This window comes from Centruroides vittatus, unplaced genomic scaffold (genome assembly GCF_030686945.1).
Source record: "Centruroides vittatus isolate TY-2023 unplaced genomic scaffold, ASM3068694v2 contig_936, whole genome shotgun sequence".
NCBI lineage: Eukaryota > Metazoa > Arthropoda > Arachnida > Scorpiones > Buthidae > Centruroides > Centruroides vittatus.
In genome coordinates, this window is record NW_027122621.1 from 118,846 (window position 1) to 140,030 (window position 21,185).

At 30.8% G+C, this 21,185-nt stretch overlaps 1 protein-coding gene across 1 annotated transcript in view; it reads right to left on the bottom strand.

Annotated features, from left to right (window-relative positions):
• LOC136984876 (complement C3-like) overlaps positions 1-19,518 on the bottom strand; it is a gene marked incomplete at its 3' end in the record, with an annotated part of 129,500 nt that extends 109,982 nt beyond the window's left edge. Inside the window, 4 exon segments of the mRNA XM_067282017.1 lie at positions 1,459-1,529; positions 4,988-5,188; positions 13,186-13,349; positions 19,360-19,518. Coding sequence (XP_067138118.1) covers positions 1,459-1,529; positions 4,988-5,188; positions 13,186-13,349; positions 19,360-19,418 — 495 coding nt within the window.
• Positions 19,519-21,185: the final 1,667 nt, after the last annotated feature.

Sequence of the window (21,185 nt, forward strand, 5' to 3'; positions counted from 1 at the left end):
CTGATCTACATTAGTAATAATTTAAAGAATTAATTTTTCTGTCTGCATCTATTCCATTTTTCAAATATCAATATGTCACCAATAGCCAATCAACAACTTTTTTACCCAGTGGATAAAATAAAGTTGTTGGTTGGCTAGTAATTTCGGAGACTCTGGATGTGATAATTCTTGGAAAATAACAGTGTTTGAACTGGTTACATATCGAAATGGTTAAAGAATTAAGACACAAACAAAAACAAGACAGAAATTTCTCGAAATATAAACCACTAACAAATAGATTTAAGGATAAACATGACTTGATTTAATAAATTTAAATATATTAAAATTACACTTTATTAATAAATAAGATAAAAGTAATAAAGCATTTTTATTAGATAGTGAAAAAGCTTACTTTATATATATACATAAAAATGATTTCTATGTATGTAATTAAAAAATATGCATTTTTATACTGAATTACAATCAAACTTTCAGATTCTTAATTGAAGTTAAATTATAAATTTAAAGAATACATTACTAAAACAGATTTGTGTGCTTTAATAATTTTGCTAATTACATAATATACTTCAATTTTAATTAATAATTAACATTTACTCAACCAAATGATTGCTGTAATCAGGCTGTAAATATGCTATTATTAATGATTAATTAGCCGTGATTAATTATGGCAATTGTTTGGTTTTGTATCTATGTATCAAGCTTTGGGAAGTTTATTATATAATTGATATTTAGAAAACGTTATTCTTGGAGTAGAGATCAAACCCCCAATTTCTTCTACATAAATAAGAATACTTTCAGTAATATTGTGCAAACATTTCAAATTAGATTTTCTCTCAATTATGTACAGAATAATAAATATAATCAATGTAATAATTAACTCTCAGAAGTGAACAGCCAATTTTAAGGAATATACATCATGAGTGAAATTGAATTTTTTTAATGAAAACTGATTGTAGGCAAAAACGAAAATATTAAGCATAAATGCTGGAATAAAAAGATTATATTTTGATGGATTAAACCTTCCTCTTAATATTCATGATATAATATAAAAATTTCTAAAAACTGCAAGTATATTACTTGGTTCTTCCTCCAATCAATGATTATAAAAGTGTACAGTCTTGGTTGTGTTTTAGATGCATGTACTTTCTTAAATTCGATTGAAGAAATAATGTTTATACAAACTAATTCTTCATTTGATCTCTTTTACTATTCTCGATTTGTTGCAAACATTCATGTTAAACCCTATTTAACATTTGCATTTAATTCTATATTGATAAAATTGATTTATAAATTGATAAAATTAAGTGTACATAAGGCTTTTGATAGATAATAAATATGAATCTTGATTATTTTATGTTGTTATTTATTACAATGTTATAAATTTAAGATATTTCAAGAAAATAAAATAAATAAATATTGAATTAATTTCATCTCAGTTAAATCAAAAATATACTTTACCTTAATTTTAATACGAACATCAGTATTTTTTGGTAGTAATTTTTCATTTAATGGAATAACACGGATCTGAACTGTAAATAAGTAATTTTAATAAAAACAAATCATCTAACAATAAGTTGTTTTCTAAAATAAAAAATGAAAATAATTAAAGATATTTATAATTTTATATAAAAAATTGTTTTTAAGTATTATAAAAATTTTCATGAATTTCATTCAACAAAATATCATTTAAATAAAACTGATTCAGTATTAAATCATATCATAAAAATTTAATTATTATTATATTTAATAGAGATAATTAACGTAAAAAAAATTGAAGAATGAGATATAAAGAATCATAACTATTACCTTCCTTTCTTAAAAATTATTTTTAATATTAGTTCTAGTTTTGTAAAATTTCAAATCTAACTTTGGGTTGTACTTTTAAAAAAGCATAATGAAATAAAATTTTAGAGCTTTAAACAATCTAATTTTGAAATATACAGGTATGTGCCACTTAACAACAGAGATATATTCTGAGAAATACATTAAGTGAAGAATGTGTTTGGACAAATCTTATATAGTCTAGTCATTATTCATACATGCAAGCTAAATGTTGTATAATGACAAGTATTTAAGTATATAAACATACCCAAATACAGAACTGAAAATTCTTAGCTGCCTGTACTTTTCTATGTTCAGATATGTTTATGTATATACAGTACGACTCTACTTAATGCTGCCTCGATTAATGCTGATTCGTTATAATGTAGTCTTCTCAAAGCCTAAAAAAACATTCAAAATTTATGCTGATTCAAATTATCGCAGAATTTCATTGATTTGTATATAATACAATTATTTACGAACATGAACCAATCAGCAAAAGGTGGCAATTTGCTGTAACACTGTACGTCCCTCAAATCTATGTTTGTTTGGTGCAATTTTGGAAAAAATATAACACCATGAATGCCATGGCAATATTGACTTCGCTTGGCAAGAATTGACTGATAAATGCATGAACAGAGTGTGGAAGAAGTTATGGCTGGAGGTATCCAAGTGTGGCCGTTGGCCATATTGTTTGCGTATTTGTATATATTTTTATATGTAATATAAGTTAGTTTTAGCAATTCCTTTGTTTCTTTGTCTTATCTATCTTCTAGAATTTTCTCTTCCACTCCTTGTACAGTACCCTTTGGGTGGGATTACCGTTTCAAAGAAATAAACAATGAGAACAATAGAAGAGTAAGACCCCGAGGGTTTTGAAGGGAGAAAGAGACTCACTTTGTGACTGGACGGCAGAGAGAGAAGGTGTAAAAAAAAAAAAAATTGCTCTCGAACGGGGTGCATAGGTTAGTAGCAGGAGTAAAGGAAAGGAGAATAAGAGCCAAAAATCAGACTAGAGAGAAGAGAAGTTTTCTAGGCTAAGGTAGGGAGGTAAAGAGAGGGCAACTAGAAAACAAGAGATTCACTGAGAAGACAGGAAATTTACAAGACCGAGAAGGACTCAAGAGTGGTATTCCACTCAAGGATCTACACAAAGAAAGGGAAATCCTGGGTATTTCACTATTCCTCTATTTCTATCTTCTCTATATCTTCACCCTTGTTCTTTTTCTCTAGTTTTAAGTAGAATAAGTTTTAGTTTTAAGACCTACATGCGTCTGATTGTCGTGTTCCATTTCAAACGTGTTCCTTTTTTTTTCTACTTAAGGACAGAACGCCTGTACAAAGGATTAGCTTTGTAAAATTGGGATCCATTAAGAACCTGTTTCTTTTCTTTCTGGCAAGAATAAAACCATACCTTTTGTTAAAACTGACTGGTTTTGATTATTTTGTGTGTCAGTCTGTTCGCGGAACCCATTACACCTCGCCACGAACTTCCACACAAGAATTCTCAACGAGAAGAACCTATCACTGTATCATTAGGTTGACAATATAATCAATACAGCAGGATGAGTAGGATATGAAGGAGTTACTGCAAGTGTCTAGTGAGAGCCTTACCAACAAGGAATTCATGTAGAACTGGAAAATAGAGAATCTTTAAAATGAAGAACCCAAAGAACTTGCTACAGATTTCCTTAGTAAAAGTTTGGTAATAATAACTGAAATCATTGATCAAATTGTAGCAAATGATCCAGATTTTAAAGAAGTGCAAAAGCAAAATGAGGTGTTTTGGATGCAATCTTCTGCTACCAACATTTGCTTAGGGAAAGAAAAAAAAGCAACAAATGAAACTACACAACTTTATCACAAAAAACAAGAATTTCAGAAGAGCCAAAACCTTCATCACAAATAATGAACTTTACACTTCTGTGTGCATATGTTTATGTGTTATTTAACATATATTATTATGCAAATTAATATAAAAATAACTGAAAATTAAAGTAAAATGTGTACTTTTGGACACGTGTTCCCCTTTCCCTATTTACTCTATATTAAAATGACCTCATTTAATCCCATTTTGTTTAGCACTTTGCAAATGCATCTCCCTGCGTTAAGTGGGGTCTTACTATACATAAATATTTATTATGGTACTACAATTGTGCTACATATAATCTTGAGACCTCCATCTGTCACAGATCTACATAAAAACTAATAGGGCTTAAGTCTAGGGCCCTGAACTTTTATGATATCCTAAGACACAACACAAAATATTTTATTGTTAAATAAGTTATAAACATAAATGTGTAAAACAATACCAATTCAGAAATTTCATGTTAAAGTTAAAAATAATTGTTATGTGGCTACTGGCAAGCCATAACTTTCTTACATCTACATATATGAGCGTAAATTCACAGAAAGGCCTAGATTTTTGTAAAATATATCTTATATCAGTCTATTGTATGATAGGCTTTTTGGGGAATTTTTTTAAACAAGGTCTAGAGGAGAGCAGTCAATATTGACTAAAATTTCTTACCAGTATTTATAAGAGATAAAAGTACTAATTTTTTAAAAAACTTTACTATTTAAAACTTTTAACAGAGAGCCAAAAAATGTCAAGCCTAAGGCCTCCAGAAAGTTATATTTGTCTGACCCCTTCATACATATAGTCTGTCATTAAGAAGAATGTCATTAAGTAGTGCCTATATACTAAAAAATCTAAAGCAAATCCTTTATAGATCTCCTTTATAGATTTAAAGTCTTTGCTCTTAACACATATTTAGTCTACAACTTTGGCAATTCAATAAAAATGTCAATAATTATTTTTTTCTAAACTCTAATTATGAGATAATACAACAAAGTCTTGACGTTATTTTGGCTACAATTTAGTATTCTAAAACAGCAGTGATTATCAAATGTTTGAACACAAAATGGGTAGAATATGTCTTATGATCTATCTACCCTGATATTTTAATTATACTTTTCTAAGTTTTGTTACTTCAGTTATATGTAATAATAGCTTCTTAGTCCTATCAATTATCATTTAGGTCTTTTATCTGTAAGTTTATCTATTGTAACTGAATAAGTTATATCCTGAATTAAGTAATTTCATTTAAAAAATTTACATTATTAATATTGCGTTATTTATAAGAATTGCATAAGAAAAAATTACCATCTTGTTGAGGATTATATATTGGTTTATCTGTCTGCAAAAATACAAATCCAGCATTATAATCCACTGGTAATTTAAATTCTTCATTAAAATTGTTGCCTTTTACTATTAAAATGACAAATGCTTTATTCTTAGCATGAATCAGATCCAAATTAGGTAGATCATTAGCTGTAAACCGTATATTAACAAAAACTGGTCGTCCTGTAATGAAAAGTTTTAATATTTAGATATACAGTTATACTATAATTATTGTAATCAACAAAATTGTTATAATCTTAAAATTTAATTAAAATTTTAGAATATAAACTATAATCAAAATTCATATCAAAGATGAGAAACTTTAAGACATTCATTTAATGGGGTAAGGTATGAGGATAATCTGCTGAGGAGGGATGCATACTGGGAAAACTTTCTATGGAAAACTGGCACCTATTTAAGTGTTAAAACAGGTAAAGAAAACTCAGAAAATTCCAAGTGACTAGCCCATTGATCAGATGCAAATCCTTGACCAACTATTAGCATTCAGTGGTTTTATCCATTCTGCCCATCAGATCAAAACTTAAGAGAACTTGTGACATAATCTCTATAATTTTAGTAAAATATAAATATCAGAAACATTCCAGCATAATTAAGAAAATCATTTTTCAATTAAGAGATAAATCAAGTCAAATTTAATAAATGTATAAATTGCAAATTTTTGAATTCTAAACAATAATTTAAGACTAGGTAAGAATCTCTTTGATATAAAAAGCACATGAATCTATCCATATGTTTCTATATTCAATGTTGACTCAACGGTGAGAAAACAACGTTTCTAAATGGACTGTTGAGTTCTCCATTGAGACTAGTGACGTTAGCGCTGTTTCACCGGTGAGCTCAACGGTCTCAACGACCTGAAAGACCATTGAGCATTCAACAAACTAAAATGGTGGCTTCCGTGAAAAAGTAAATTTCGCATATAGAATCTATCACAGCAAGAGTGAATACTATCTATTTACTCTTGCTGTGGATGCTGTAATAGCGGACAGGTTAATGAACGATCTGTACATGATAAAACATGTGATTGCACGATTATGTTGGATAATTTGGTCAATATTGAAATACAGCTGGCCTTTGATAATCCGACGCTTTTGTAATCCGACATGCTTGGTAGTCCTCTTGTCAAGTTCACTGTAGTCCCCGTCCTGTTACGTGTCTGCTTGCACAGAAGGATGTCACGACATGAATCTCCCCACCCAATTCTTACACGATGACACACATTTCTTGTGTTTTCCGTGAGCAGTTCTGTACGTACTGTATTATTTATGCCTATACATACTGTATGTACATTTATTGGCTTTCATATTTCTTTTAATAAACATGTTTTAGTTAACTGAAATGGGTGTTTCATTTCCATATTAACCTAGGCAGCATTTTACTCATAAAATGTAGGAATATTGTAGGCTACTGCTAGCAAAACAATGCCAAATATGTAATCACTTTTGGTAATCCGGACACTTTTGGTAATTCTGACACCTCTTTGGTCCCATCAAATCATTCTGAAGTTTGTGTTTGTTTGTACACAGAAATGATGTCACATACCTTTGAAACCTCTCACAATTTGTGTTTATGTTTTAAATTAAATAAATGAATACCAGTTATTAATTTCGTTTTTAGTTTTGTAGTTATAAGAAGCAAATTTTTATTTTGTGGGTGTATGTTGAATTTAAATTATTAGTTTCCAAAACAACAAACACATTGTTTTGCTACTGTACTGTAATCTGTTTATTATTAATAATTATCCAATGTTATGTTTCTCAATTTGTAAACCAAATTATGATTTATATGTAATCTTGGAATATGCAAAAAATCTATTTTATTGGCATTCACTCTAATAACAATTTTCCCAAGTATTTTCAAGCAATCAAGTCCACGTCGCGTGTCTCCTGAGGATGGGCTTTGTTGCCAAAAAATATTTGAGACAACTGTTATTAGACTGAATGTCACTAAAGAAGACTTTTATTATACTTGAAATACCTTAGAATTGTTTTTCATTAATTAATCACACTGAATGTTTATATACCTGAAACTGTATGAGAATAAATATGAATAACTGTATGAAACTTGCAAATAAATCTATATATTTGTGATTGTTATTCTGAGTTAGTATAGAAAATGCTGCTCCATGTTAACGGTAGTTGTGTAAGACACGCTGCTTCATATTAGATTAGTATGGGAAATGGTACATCTCTATACCAACATGGGCAGCATTTCCCGTACGATCATACTCGTAGCCCTCGTTCTCTGCTAAATAGTAAATTAAATCCAGAAATCAACTTACTTAAAAGTAAACATTAACACGTACACGTAACGGCACAATTCTAGATGTTTATGAGGAGGTTGGGTCCTTGACAGGGCGTTAGAGCATATTAATAGGAACAAAAAAAAGTCTAATAAACCATGGGTGTACGGGCGACCCTTCGCGAGATATATAGATGCGCCTAGGTCAGTTCCGGCGACGGCCGGATGGCCGAGCGGTAAAGGTGGCAGCCTACCGCTCTGGGGGACCCGGGATCGAATCCGAACGGGTCGAATAATCCCCAGGAATTTTTCGGGGGGTGGTCCGTTCGGATATGTCGGGCCCCGTCCCTCACCACCCGGTCGCCCCATTGTGGGCCTGGCCGAACCCATAATGGGCCTACTAAAAGAGGCCCTCTTAGTGCCCACAGGGCGGAAAGAGTTAAAAAAAAAAAAAAAAAAAAAAGGTCAGTTCCGGCTTCGCTATCGCGATCGGGAGTCCCGTCGCTTGCAGTTAAAATTGTTTTTAGAAGACGTTTTCCCCCTTTTTTTACTTCGTTCAAGAACTACCGTGAATCGATCACTAGTTTAGCACATGGCGGCGTGTGGTGGCGCCCGTACGAGAGGTCAGTCGATATAGCCGTCGAAAGATGCGCCTACGTCAGTTCCGGCCTCGCTATCGCAATCGGGAATCGCGTCGCTTGCCGTTAAAAACGCACAATTCTAGGTGTTTATGAGGAGGTCGGGTCCTTGACAGGGCGTTAGAGCATATTAATAGGAACAAAAAAAGTCTAATAAACCATGGGTGTACGGGCGACCCTTCGCGAGATATAGGCTCCCAAAATGACTATCGACGTCGGAACTGACGCCGCTTTCTCCGCTAAGCCTATCGCGCGTTTAACAGGCAGCAAGCCCTACTGGGTGTACTATAGATTACTCCCTATGGAATTTCAGGACTTTGATTATATATTTGAACTCAGGGGACCGAGAGAAGTTCAACGGTACCCTATTTTTGGACCGGAGACGAAAAATAAATGTTACTTATGGCAGCGAACATGGCGGCCCGACTGACCTCTCGTACGGGTGCCACCACACGCCGCCATGTGCTAAACTAGTGATCGATTCACGGTAGTTCTTGAACGAAGTAAAAAAAGGGGGGAAACGTCTTCTAAAGGCAATTTTAACGGCAAGCGACGCGATTCCCGATCGCGATAGCGAGGCCGGAACTGACGTAGGCGCATCTTTCGACGGCTATATCGACTGACCTCTCGTACGGGCGCCACCACACGCCGCCATGTGCTAAACTAGTGATCGATTCACGGTAGTTCTTGAACGAAGTAAAAAAAGGGGGGAAACGTCTTCTAAAAACAATTTTAACGGCAAGCGACGGGACTCCCGATCGCGATAGCGAGGCCGGAACTGACCTAGGCGCATCTTTCGAGGGCTATATCTCGCGAAGGGTCGCCCGTACACCCATAGTTTATTACACTTTTTTTGTTCCTATTAATATGCTCTAACGCCCTGTCAAGGTCCCGACCCCCTCATAAACATCTAGAATCTTGCCCACGTAACAGTAACACGTAAAACATTAATACACTCACACATAAAAGTGAGTGTATTATTTTAGCGTTGCCGTTCAAAATTCATTACATTCAAGATACTGTATCATATCTTTAATTATGATTAATTATTCAAAATAATATTTATATTTTTAAACAATTTTATTTTACGAAATATTGAAAAATAATGTCTAAATTTCGGAAAAAGTTCCAAGCATTCCTAAATAAGTCAAACGCTGTATCGTATTTGGCCCCTGGTGTCAAACATGGTGTCAAACACGATGCGTTTTAAAACGTTGTAAAATTACTTTTGTCAATCTTTATTACTAAATTCAAACAAGAAAAAACAAAAAATAACAATAATAAATAGACGTAAAGCATCAATATTCTATATTCCTGTATAACGACATTCGATGCTTGCTAGCTCTCCTCACAGCCTACAATAAAAACAGCCTAGTCAAATGGGAGAAATCCCGTGTCCAAAGGAAAATATTCTCTCCCGCTAGATGGAACCACGCTACGGACCATAACAACACAGCTGATTAAGTAAGTTATCCTAGTTACATGCTGTCATATGTTTGTAAAACAAAACAGTAATTCGAACTTGGGATATAGCAAATTATTAATTTTTTAAAAATAAAATTTTGCCCAGATTTCAGCAGAACAGTCTGAAACAATAGACACATTATCAATAATCATCTGGAACGGTTAAATGCAATAATAATTAATAGGGTAGATGTTGTGGCCGTATTAAGACAATTTTCAACTTTAAAAAATATTTTTTATATTCTTAAAATTTTTAAAGCAATAAAAGATAGTAAAAATAACATGAAAACACATGTTCTTTTTCACTTTATTATATTATTTTTTAAAAATTAATTTTAACATTTTATAAACAAAATTTAAAATTTTTAAAAATATTGAAAAAATTACCAGTTTTGACCATGCCAATACCAGTTCAGGCCCACCTGTGTATTTTGTAGCCACCCCATGTTTAAGGCAAGTAAAACTAATTTACGAAAATATTTTTTAATATAATTGACAAAAACTAAGCATAATATATAGTCAATAGCCTCTGAATATTATTCCAGCTTTTAAACTAGTGAAATGACCAAGAAAAAATATTTTGTAGTTTTATTCTCATCAAGCCTATTTTATAATATCGATATTATTTTATCCACAGCAGACTTAACTTATAGGAAAAATATTACTGCCACAGCAAATTGTTGTATAGCTTACAGTATAAAACTATTTATTTTTATTTGATTGGAAAAAAGTAAAATCCTAATATAAGTATAATACCCTAATAATGCGTATGGAAAGAATCCATATGTTGGCCAAAATGGTGTACTAGTTTTGGCCATCTCTGTGGCCATAAATGGTGCATCATGTAATATTTTGATCCACTTGTGGCCATGACTGTTTTTAAATACAATAAACTAAATAATCTATAATTGTACACTTCCTAAAGCTTCCTTATGTTAGCATAAAACAACATTTGTACAACTGAATTATATATTTATTAAAATATAAGCTGATACCTATCCCTTTGTGTAAAAGTCACACTCTCCCCTTTTTAAGATTTTTGGAAAAACGCAAAAAAACTATTTATTGTTGACACATGATATATTATAACAAGTTTTTTTAATGATACCTTTGTTGGCATAGAAACTACTTGCACACAGCATGGAACTCTTTGTAAAGGAGGGAAAACTAGGATTTAACTTTAAAATATGGACAGTGTGAGTTTTGCAGCGAATTCTGGTTAAGTTTTGCAACAAACTTATATGGTGAATGTTAGTTATAAACCAAAACAGTTAACATAATCGAAAACAAGAAGAACCAAGAAAAATGAATCTTAACATTATTTTGTGACGAATTAACTATGAATCTTAACATTATTTTGTGACGAATTAACTATGAATCTTAACATTATATTGTGATAAATTAACTATATTGTGTAAACAGTATGTTGTGTAACAACTTCTGATATAAACAGTGCACTGTATATATCAGAAAAATCCCTTTGTCTTGTTTTACTACTTTTGTTATGATTGTATTAATGTATGCTGGGATTGTACTATATATATGTAAACTGATGAGAGTTCTTTCTCTCCCGAAATGAATTCATAGTCAAATTTGATTGTGGTTACTAAAGGCTATTTTTTTGTAAAATCTAGTCTATTTATTTCAGTCAGCCCTGATGTGGTAAGCCCTCCAATTTATTAGGATAAAAATATTAGGTTAATTCAATCTAAATTAACATTATTTTATTGGAGGGATAATAAACACCAAAAAGTAGCTAGAAAATTGTGAGCATTATTACAGCAGGCACAACATCAACGGAACTGGATCAAATAAGCCCATAATGCTTTGTGCACCAGAGGCTTTCTGATTGATTGAATTGGAGTGTGTGAATTTTGCTGCAAAACAGCTGTTGTATAATGTGATGTATGCTTCAAAATTTTTTCAGACTAAAAATCCGAGTTTTGGTCAACAACACTATTACAGTCTTAATCTCCTTTACAAGACGGACACGGTGATATGAATAACTCAATACCTCCAAAACTTGGATAATGTGACTTTTGCATCTATACACTTTTATTAATCTATTTAGTCTTATTTAAATATAGTATATACAATAATTATCAAAATAATATAAAAATTTATAGGGGTGCCATTTTTATTATTTTTCGTGATAAAGATTTACTACTTGAATATTTGGGTCTTTTCCATCTTTTTCGATTTATTTGATGTACAGTACAAAATGGCACAGAGCAATGAACCATTTTAAAACGAATCTTTTTAAAACACAACAGTATCTGGATATATAGATTTTAAAAATTTAAAATACTATTATAACAAGCACATCTTTGCAATAGTATTAGTATTGATCACTTAATCGAATAGACCGCTTATCAGCACTCCTAGTGACGAAAATGTGCAAACCGCCTCGGACATCGACGCACGTGCTCAGAGCAAATGACTAGGCTGTTTTTATTGAAGGCTGTGCTCTCGTTTTTATTGATGGCTGTGCGCTCGTTTTGTCCGACCGCCAGACGGCCGAGCAGTCAAGGTGATAGTCTCTCTCTCAGGAATTAAGGATCGAATCCGGACGGGTCAGAAAATCCTCAGGAATCTTTCGGGGGTTGGTCCGTCTGGATATGTCGAGCCCCGTCCTTCATCACATCAATCGGCATCTAATATAAACAAATACACGTGCCACTTTATATTTTGACTGTTCTAATTTCAACGTCAGCCGAATAGGAGCCGATGTAAACCTCTAACTTGTGCGTAAATCTTATTACTTTAATAAATTTTTATTAAGTGAGATCGTTTTAGAGTTCCACATTGGATTTAGTGCCGACTTCGGAGGCTAAGAAAAAATAGCGCTATATCAAGGTTTAACCGTACAGTCCATATAATATGGCGGCCGGATGGCCGAGCGGTCAAGGTTCGCAGCCTGCCGCCCTGGGGGACCCGGGATCGAATCCGGACGGGTCGAAAAATCCCCAGGAATTTTTCGGGGGTGGTGCATCCGGATACGTCGGTCCCCGTTCCTCACCACCCGGCCGCCCCATTGTGGGCCTGGCCGAATCCATAATGGGCTTGCTATAAGAGGCCCTCTTAGTGCCCACAGGGCGGAAAGAGTTACAAAAAAAAGTACATATAATATTTGAGTGTTCAGTGGAAAAGTGGTAATACTATAACTTGAAATTAAATTTAACATTTCTTAAAAAATCACATGTTATGAAGTTAAATAAATACAATAAATATATATTTATTACCGTATATATATCCTATATATTTATTTGCATATTACTGACATTTATTATCTTTTTATTTTTAGATTATTATTATTTTTTTGTATTTAATAAAGAAAACTTTTGTCACAACATTTCACTCACCCTTCATTTGTACCGATTAGGTCCAATACAATTTAAGTTATGAAGTTTTCTTTTATTTAATCTCTAAGCCGGACACCCATTACAGTGAATGTGTGTGTGTTCCATTGTAGCTAACCGTATTTTATTGACTTTTTTAAATTTAAAAACTGCATAACCAAAAATTTTATTTTAAAATAGATTTTAATATACTGTATATTTATAAGTTTTTATGAAAAGATTGTTGAGATAAGTCAACGCAATACATACACGATCCGTCAAGGGAGTGCTTTCTATAAGACTGGCATCTATTTAAGTGTTATGCACGTGAAAAAACCCGAAAAAAATACCACTTGCCAGCTACTTGGTCAGTTGCGAACCCACAATTAACTACACTGTTCACTGGGCCATTCGTGAGCTGTTTTATTCGAAAAAATAATATAGAATAATGAATTACTGGTAGATAGAATATATTTACCATTTGTAACTGTTACTTTAGATGAAGAAATTACGTTAATTTTACTAGGATAATCTTGAAGATAGACTTCTAGTTCTTCATTATTTCCAACACCTTGTGCTACGATTGCAATTTTTTCATCTGTATCTAAATGTAGCGTATTTGGAGTCGCGATAAATATTTTTCTAAAAATAAAAATACATTTATTAATACATAAATATACTTTAATATATTTATAAACAAATAATTTAATAACACGTTCGCTAAATCAACTTAAATATAAAATTTGGTTATTTTTAAGGAAATGGCAATTTTATCAATTAAAATTCCTTGTTTAGTGTATATCCTGTTAATAACAACGAATTTTCTTCGTAAGAGATAACAGAATAGAAAATATTTTAAAGTAAAGAAATAAAATATTTAATTTATTTTATTTCTATGAGTAAAGTTTATTTTAAATATTTTACTTCTTTCCTTTTTGAATACAGCTTTCCGTGTAACAGTGAACTGTTTTTCTGGATTTGAACTTCGAGTAAATGAAACTATTTCACGAAGTTTTAGAAACAGTTTGAATATTTTAAATTTATAAAGATATATGAAAATTTTCTATTTTTATTACAGTTAATAATTATTTATTTTTATTAATAACTTAGCAGATATGTTCGGGATTTCTCGGACAAAAAATAAGGACAAACATTAAAATGAAAACCATATAAAAGTTTGATTATTTTAGTATACCATTATTTAGTCTACCAGGTTTATCACGAAGTGTCAAGGAAATGAAATCAGGAATGTTCAGGTTTTATGGTAGCCTATTTTCTGTAGGGTCCTACAGACTATTATGAAAAATTTGGTGCATATCGGACAAAGTTTAAGGAGGTAAAAGGAATTAAAATTGAGGGTGTTGAGGTGTTATGGTAGCTAGAAACTTATCCAGAGGATAGTTATGGTGCTGCAGCACCCGAAAATAAAAATACATAAAATAACGCATAACGTATGACTTTAATGCAGAAAATAATCTGATACAAACAGAAAAAAGCAAAATAATTTAATGTGATATTTCTTGGAAACACATGTTGAAAAATATGAAGTACATATATATATATAAGTACAGATATACAGGTAATATCACACGAAATAAAAATAACAGTAATTTCAATAATTTCAACTAAAAATAAGAAATGTGATGGTTTACTTTTTCTATTCCTGTTTTTGGAATCACACGTAGTATGTAAAACGTATTTTAATTTGTATAATCACAGCTAAGATCTTGGCACCCCATTATGCCTTGCTCCTTCTTAAAAATTATAAACTACGTAACATACAAAATTAAATTTTTAACTTAGATGTGATGATAAAAAATAATGTCGAGTTTTCATAAAAATTAAATTAGTTTACTAAAGTTTTATAACAAGCTATTTATTCTAAAATTAAAAAGAATGTCGTATGAAAATTTATATCAAATGCTATTGATCTAATTGATATAAAAATATAAACCAATTTAAAATACTACAACATTCTTCAGTGTAAATAAATTTAGTATAAATAAATATCTGTAAGAATTCTTTAGTGTACGTAAATTTTATTTTTATTAGTAATTTTTTATTTTGTGTTTGTTATTATCATTTTATTCCATTTTTTTGTGAGAACCTCTAAATAAATTTGGCCCAGGTCTGATACTAAAATACTTGGAAAGGTTCTGGTAGTAAGTTTAATAGTGCACTAAATTATCTTCACAAGTTTTTAAAAGAAATTTAAAAATATACAAGAGGGTTCCAAACTATGGGAACAAACCTCAGTAGTATTTCTGGAAGATCAAAGAACAAAAATGGTTTTATTTCCAGATTATACTCCAGAAATGCACCGTGACACTGCTGGGCATCATGCCATCAGTTCTGATTTTCAACAATCATAGCAGTGAAAGTGAGAGCATGCAGCATGTCTGCAGAACAGTACATGGTGTAAATGTATGGTGTAGTGTTGTGATAATAACCCATTTTTCCATCGGGAACAGGCGGAAATGATATTGACCTGTAGGAAACTAAATAGGAATGGTCGGAAGGCCGCATAGTTGTACCATGGTTATGAGGTGATGTGTGACCACTTGGGGCGCATATACTTTTCGTTTTGTATGGATCGATCTGTAAAAGCGGATCAGTCCTTGTCACGTGATACAGATAGCTTCTGTCATGGCAGAAAGTATACAAGTAGGATCGAAGATGGCGGCAAACATTTGTTAGTTAATAATAGTCTCTCCTTGTTAGTTAACATATACTGAGTTTTAAAAATATTATACGTATAATATCTTTGAAATTCTGTATATGTTAACTAACAAGGATCAATTAATTAAATTAAAATAATCCATTTTATCCCTCGATATTAAAACTGTAGTTAGTACTAAACGACATACGCTGTTATGAATTATCGTTTATTTGACAAAATTGTTTGTGCTCATTCATACGAATTTTTAAATCGTATTACTATGTGAATAAAATTGTTTTCCACAAAATAAAATTTAAATAAAAATTTCACAAAATTAAAAAATAAAACTTGCAGTAAAGATGAAAGTGCACGCCATACATTCTTGAGGTACAACTTCGCAAAATTGTCTCTAAATACTTATTTTTTCATCTCAGTTTATCGGATATTTTAATAATGATGTTTTTATTTGCCATTTATAAGTTTTAAATAAGTTTCTTTGTCAACAATTAAACGTGTGTCTTCGTTATTTACTGTAAGCTTAACTTCAACTATGGTAGCCGCCATCTCTAATCTCTTTTATCCGATCCAAACGATCCTACCCTCCGCTCGGATTGGTTTGATCGCGATCCAGTTGATCCTAGATGAGGTTTGTATACGCAAATAGAGATTGATCGGATCGCAGTAGTTCTTTTGTATACACGATTTGAACGATCGAAGTGATCTTGGATCAGTTTGATTTCAAAACTATATGCACCCTTGCATTGATACCACAGAGGATACTTTAAGCCTTACTGTAATTCTGCCTAAGTTATAAATGTCCTATTGTCGATTCTCGCTGCAGAAGACATTTGAATACAGTAACTTTAATTTGAATCATCCTGTTTGTACTCACTTGGTAGCAGTTTTTCATTATTTACCAGGTCGCGGGTTTGGATGTTACTTCCGGTAAGAGTCGTTTTGAATGCTACTTCCGATTTGCGTTTGTCGATTTTAACGGAGATTTCATTAGTAATTGAAGGCGTTAATCACAGACAGATTTTTACCGTAATAATAAAAACACAAAAAAAAAAAAAAAATGCTATAATTATCTGAATGATATCATTTTGAAAGTGCCGTTCGAAGTCAACAACCCTGTAAATACAAACTCATAAATGTCAATCTCCAATATTTAAAATTCAATTGTTCGAATATAATAGAATACAAGTTACAATAACGTTATAATGAAAACCAAAGGGGGAAAATGTGTTGATAAAAAACAAGATGTGAAAATGCAAAAACTTTTTAAAAAATATGCGATGAAATACAAATGATGAAAGCAGTCTTTGAAATACCAGGTTAAATGCTCTTTGTGAAAATTTCAGTTGACGCGAAGTATAGAAGCTGATATATTATGATTATTATAAAAAGGAAGAAGGATGAATTAATTTACGGGTATTAATAGAAATCTAGAAGATCAATTTATGTAATTTCGAGTGCGTAAAGGAAGAAAATATAATAAACAGAGTCGTCAAATCAGAAGAATGAATAGAGGGGTCCGTGTCGCTCCCCACGCTCTGTCTTCCATTTAACAATTTAAAAAATCGAACAATTTTTAATAAAATTTGTTCTAGAAAGTAAGGTAACTAAGATAATTGAATAACATTCTCCAAAAAACGACAGGAAGCATGTGCCTTTGCACACCCTCACATCTACCTTGAATAGCAACCATCATCTCAAAATCCGGTAATCTTAAACGCTATTGATTTTAGCCTATATTTTCCACAAACGTGAAATATTCGGTGTAAATCAATGAAAAACTTTAAATGTGTTTAGAGAACGGATAGACGAACAGTCGGGCATTCTATTATATAAATAAGTTATAGGTAAACTTATATATAATCAAAACGCATAAATTGTAAACAAATAAAAATAGAATTTTATTTATTACTACACTCTTGAGATTAATGCGATTTCATGTTTCATATATATACATATACATAGAAATAATACTTTATATTCAATGATTTTATTCCGCAAAACATATTCTAAGCAGTTCGTTTTTGGAACTATTCCTACGAAATAAAACAGAATTTCCCAATTCCAGTGAATAGCAACACGAATGTGTGGAAGTGTTACGAATGGTCTCGCTGAACTAGTTCTTATCACATACTTTCAACACGTTCGTGTTGCTACACAAATAACTCGAGCACCCTGCACAGTCACCGGACCTTACGTCTGTAGATTTGTTTCTCAACAGGTAGATAAAGGACGAAGTTGCATGGCGCCTTTGCCAGAAAACTTGGTTGATCTAAACAAGGATCTCATAGAAGCGATTGATTTTCAGATGTTGATTTCCGTATGGCAAGTATCAAATATCGTTTTCACGTGGACCGTGCAAACGTGGTGCACGCATTAAACTTTTATAAATAAGATAACTGTTTCATTTACCATTTCAAATAACACAAATTTTGTATTGTTGAGTTGAATAAATGTTTTTAATCTCTCACGTCATTTTGATTCACTTTTTATATTAAAAATTTATATTTGCAAACTTTCAGTTTCATTTTAGACGTATTCTAGTAAATATCGAAAATTTCTTCGTAAAACAAAGTAGAAAATAAAATCTCATAAAACTGTCGTAAACCCAAATAAAATTTAATATATTTTAGGAAAAATATTTTGTTTATATTTAATCTATCGATCTACGTCAGCCAATTAATATCTATTCAATTATTGATACACTTATTTAAGTTTATATATCTATAACTTTCTCAATCATACTTCAAATACTCTTTTTAATGTATTTATAAAAAGGCGACTTCAACTAGAAGCTTTTTACGGTATATATTAAATATTACGTTACAATTATAAATCACACAGCTATTCCCGATAAGAAATGAGTGGTAATGTGTTCAGGGATTTTTATCTCTGTACCAGTGTTTGGGGATTTTATCCACTCGATCAAGCGCTGGAAGATAAGTGACTACAAAAATAATTTTTCGCGTATAATAATAAATTATTTCACAAAGCAACAAAATGGCGAATTCAAATTTTAAATAAATTATTTTCGTTTTAATTATACGATAAATAAATAAATTACGCGAAATCAGTAAAATCTTAATGGAAAATCGTTAAATTATGAAATTTATATTAAAAATATAAATAAAGTTTTGAATTAATTGAAAACGAATTTTCAAAAATAAAGCTTTGTATATATTGCATAAATCCAAAAAAATTGTTATGATTACGTAATTAAATTTCGTAGATAAAAGCCCACCAGACAAGCACGCAACAACCGAATGACATTGAAATAGAATAGAAACACAGAAAAAAAAATTCCTTTCTACATCTATTTTACTGTTTTTCTCCACACTAATTCATACTGTATTGTATTTTCTATACTATTTTTGAATAAAATAATAAATAAATAACCTATAAAATAAGATTAATGGCAATTACGAATCTGTTCGAATAGAACTTTTAATTCCTTTATTTAATCATTAGACGAGATTTAAAAAAATTTTTAATATTTAAATTTATCAAATTTTCAATTAAGCTTATTTCTTGCGAGAAAAAGTACTTATTTCTGATTTTAATTGTTAATTTTAACACGTTAAAATTAACAATTATTTTAACACTTTATTAATATTTATTAAATAAATATTAAACAAAATTAAGAATGATTTTAATTTTTAAAAAATAAATAAAATTCCTAAACATAGAAAATCGCTAATATAATCTTTCTAAATATAGTACATTGTAATATAATGATAAATAATTTTGCAACTCCTATAACGCGTTATCGACAGAGATGCTAAGATTTTCTTTATTTTAAAAATAATATTTTTCTTATAAATACAAATATAAAATATTGCACGTAAATGAAGAATTGTGTATAAATTTACAACTAGTAAACGTTTGAATTTACTGCATAAATGTAGAAAAATAGGAACCAATAATAAATAAATTATTAATTATTTATTAATTTAATAAATATGAAGTAGTAATTCTCACCTTGCATTGATTACAGTTAAATAACACAAAAATAGACTTAGCTTCCAAATAGGAACCATTTTGGCTTCGTTAACCAAAATGTGCAAAGTACTTCATTGGGTGGTGGATTTATGTATAGCTTCGTAGGGTCACATTCCTAGAAATCGTTTAAACACGTCACACTGTAAAGAATGACATAAGCAATAACGAATCTGATAGGTTGATGATTTAGTGAGGCAAACGCGTTGGATGAAATAACCCCACACAACTTAAGAAGTGGGGAAAATTCACGTTAAGATTATCAATTTTTAAGAAGGAAGTAAGAAAGATGTTGAACTTTCTTGGAATATAATGTATTGATTAAAATTTATTATGTAACCTTCTAATAAGTATATTAATTTTTTAAATATGAAAGTAATCATCGTAAAATTATGAAGTTTTCTATAAATGGAGATGATATTCCAAGCGTTTTTTTTTTCATACATAAAAATATACAGTCGAACCTCCAATAACGGTGACTTCTGACATATCTTAAGAACGTTGAAAAATGCATACAAAATAACCTCCGAACAACGATCATGTTTTTTTTTCACTTCAGTGGTGGTTGTTTATAGGTTTGACAGTATATAAATCTTTAATTAATTAATGAGAAGTTTAAATTTTTGCTCTTGCATAAATTTAATAAAATATAAATTATTAAGCAAAGCTGACAAAATGAAAGTATTTTGTAAAGTTAAATAAAAGAATCAAAACTTTAATAATATTCACTTTTAAACGAGGCCCATATTTTAGGAACGTTGAAAAAATGCATATAAAATAACCTTCAAACAACGACCGCTCGCAATAAAGGCCATTTTTTATGTTCTCATCAGTGACCGTTTTCCATGTGGCCCGTTCTTTGGAGGCAGGGACGGATCTACATAAGGACTAATAGAGCTTAAGCCCTGGCCTGGGCCCACAAAAATTGAATTATTATCATAAATTTTTAATACTTTTTCATTAACAATGAGCACTTAACGTATAGTAAAAAATACTTAATATTAATAATATAATAATAATGATAATTTATAGTATTATTTGTTTTATTGTAATCAATGTAACGTAATTGGTCAGTAATTAATCAATGTAAGTATTTCTTTATTTCTTGTTTTTTTATATAAGATAAAGTTTGTCATTTCATAAATAAATATATTTCAACTCTGATTTTGATGTTATTAAAAATGAATTTTAAACTCCAATTTAAAGATTCTATTACTAACAAAAATGGGGCCCATTGGACTTCAATAAGCCCTACGCCCCGAAAAATCTAGATCCGCCCGTCTAGAGGTTAAATTTTTACTGCGTATACAAATCTACAAACTTATACTTATTAAAAGTTCGATTAACAATTTTTAATATATTGTTAATTGTTTAATTTTAACGTAGTCAAACCTCTGAACAACGGCCTCATAAAAAATAGCCGTTGTAATTTGTTATGCATTTTTGTCCAATGTTCCTGAAAAAATTGCCGCTGTTTAGAGAAGATCGTTATTGGAGGTTCGACTGTACATATTTTTTTCTGGATAAGATTTTGCAAGCTTAAAGAATATATTAGTTATTCATTTAATCCTCAACTAAAGTCGGGATTTCCAAAATATATTTATAAATTCGTGGAAAAATCATTTTGTAAACAGATAGAAATTAATAACAATTTTTCTATTGCTTTTACTTATCTAAATGACGTACCAAACTTTATTTCCAGACTTTGAATTGACCTTAATATTAATCAGTCGCATAAACAGTAACTCGATTCTAGTTAAGTGTCACGTTAAAGGTCGAAAATATTTCGAAACCGATCTGTTAAACGA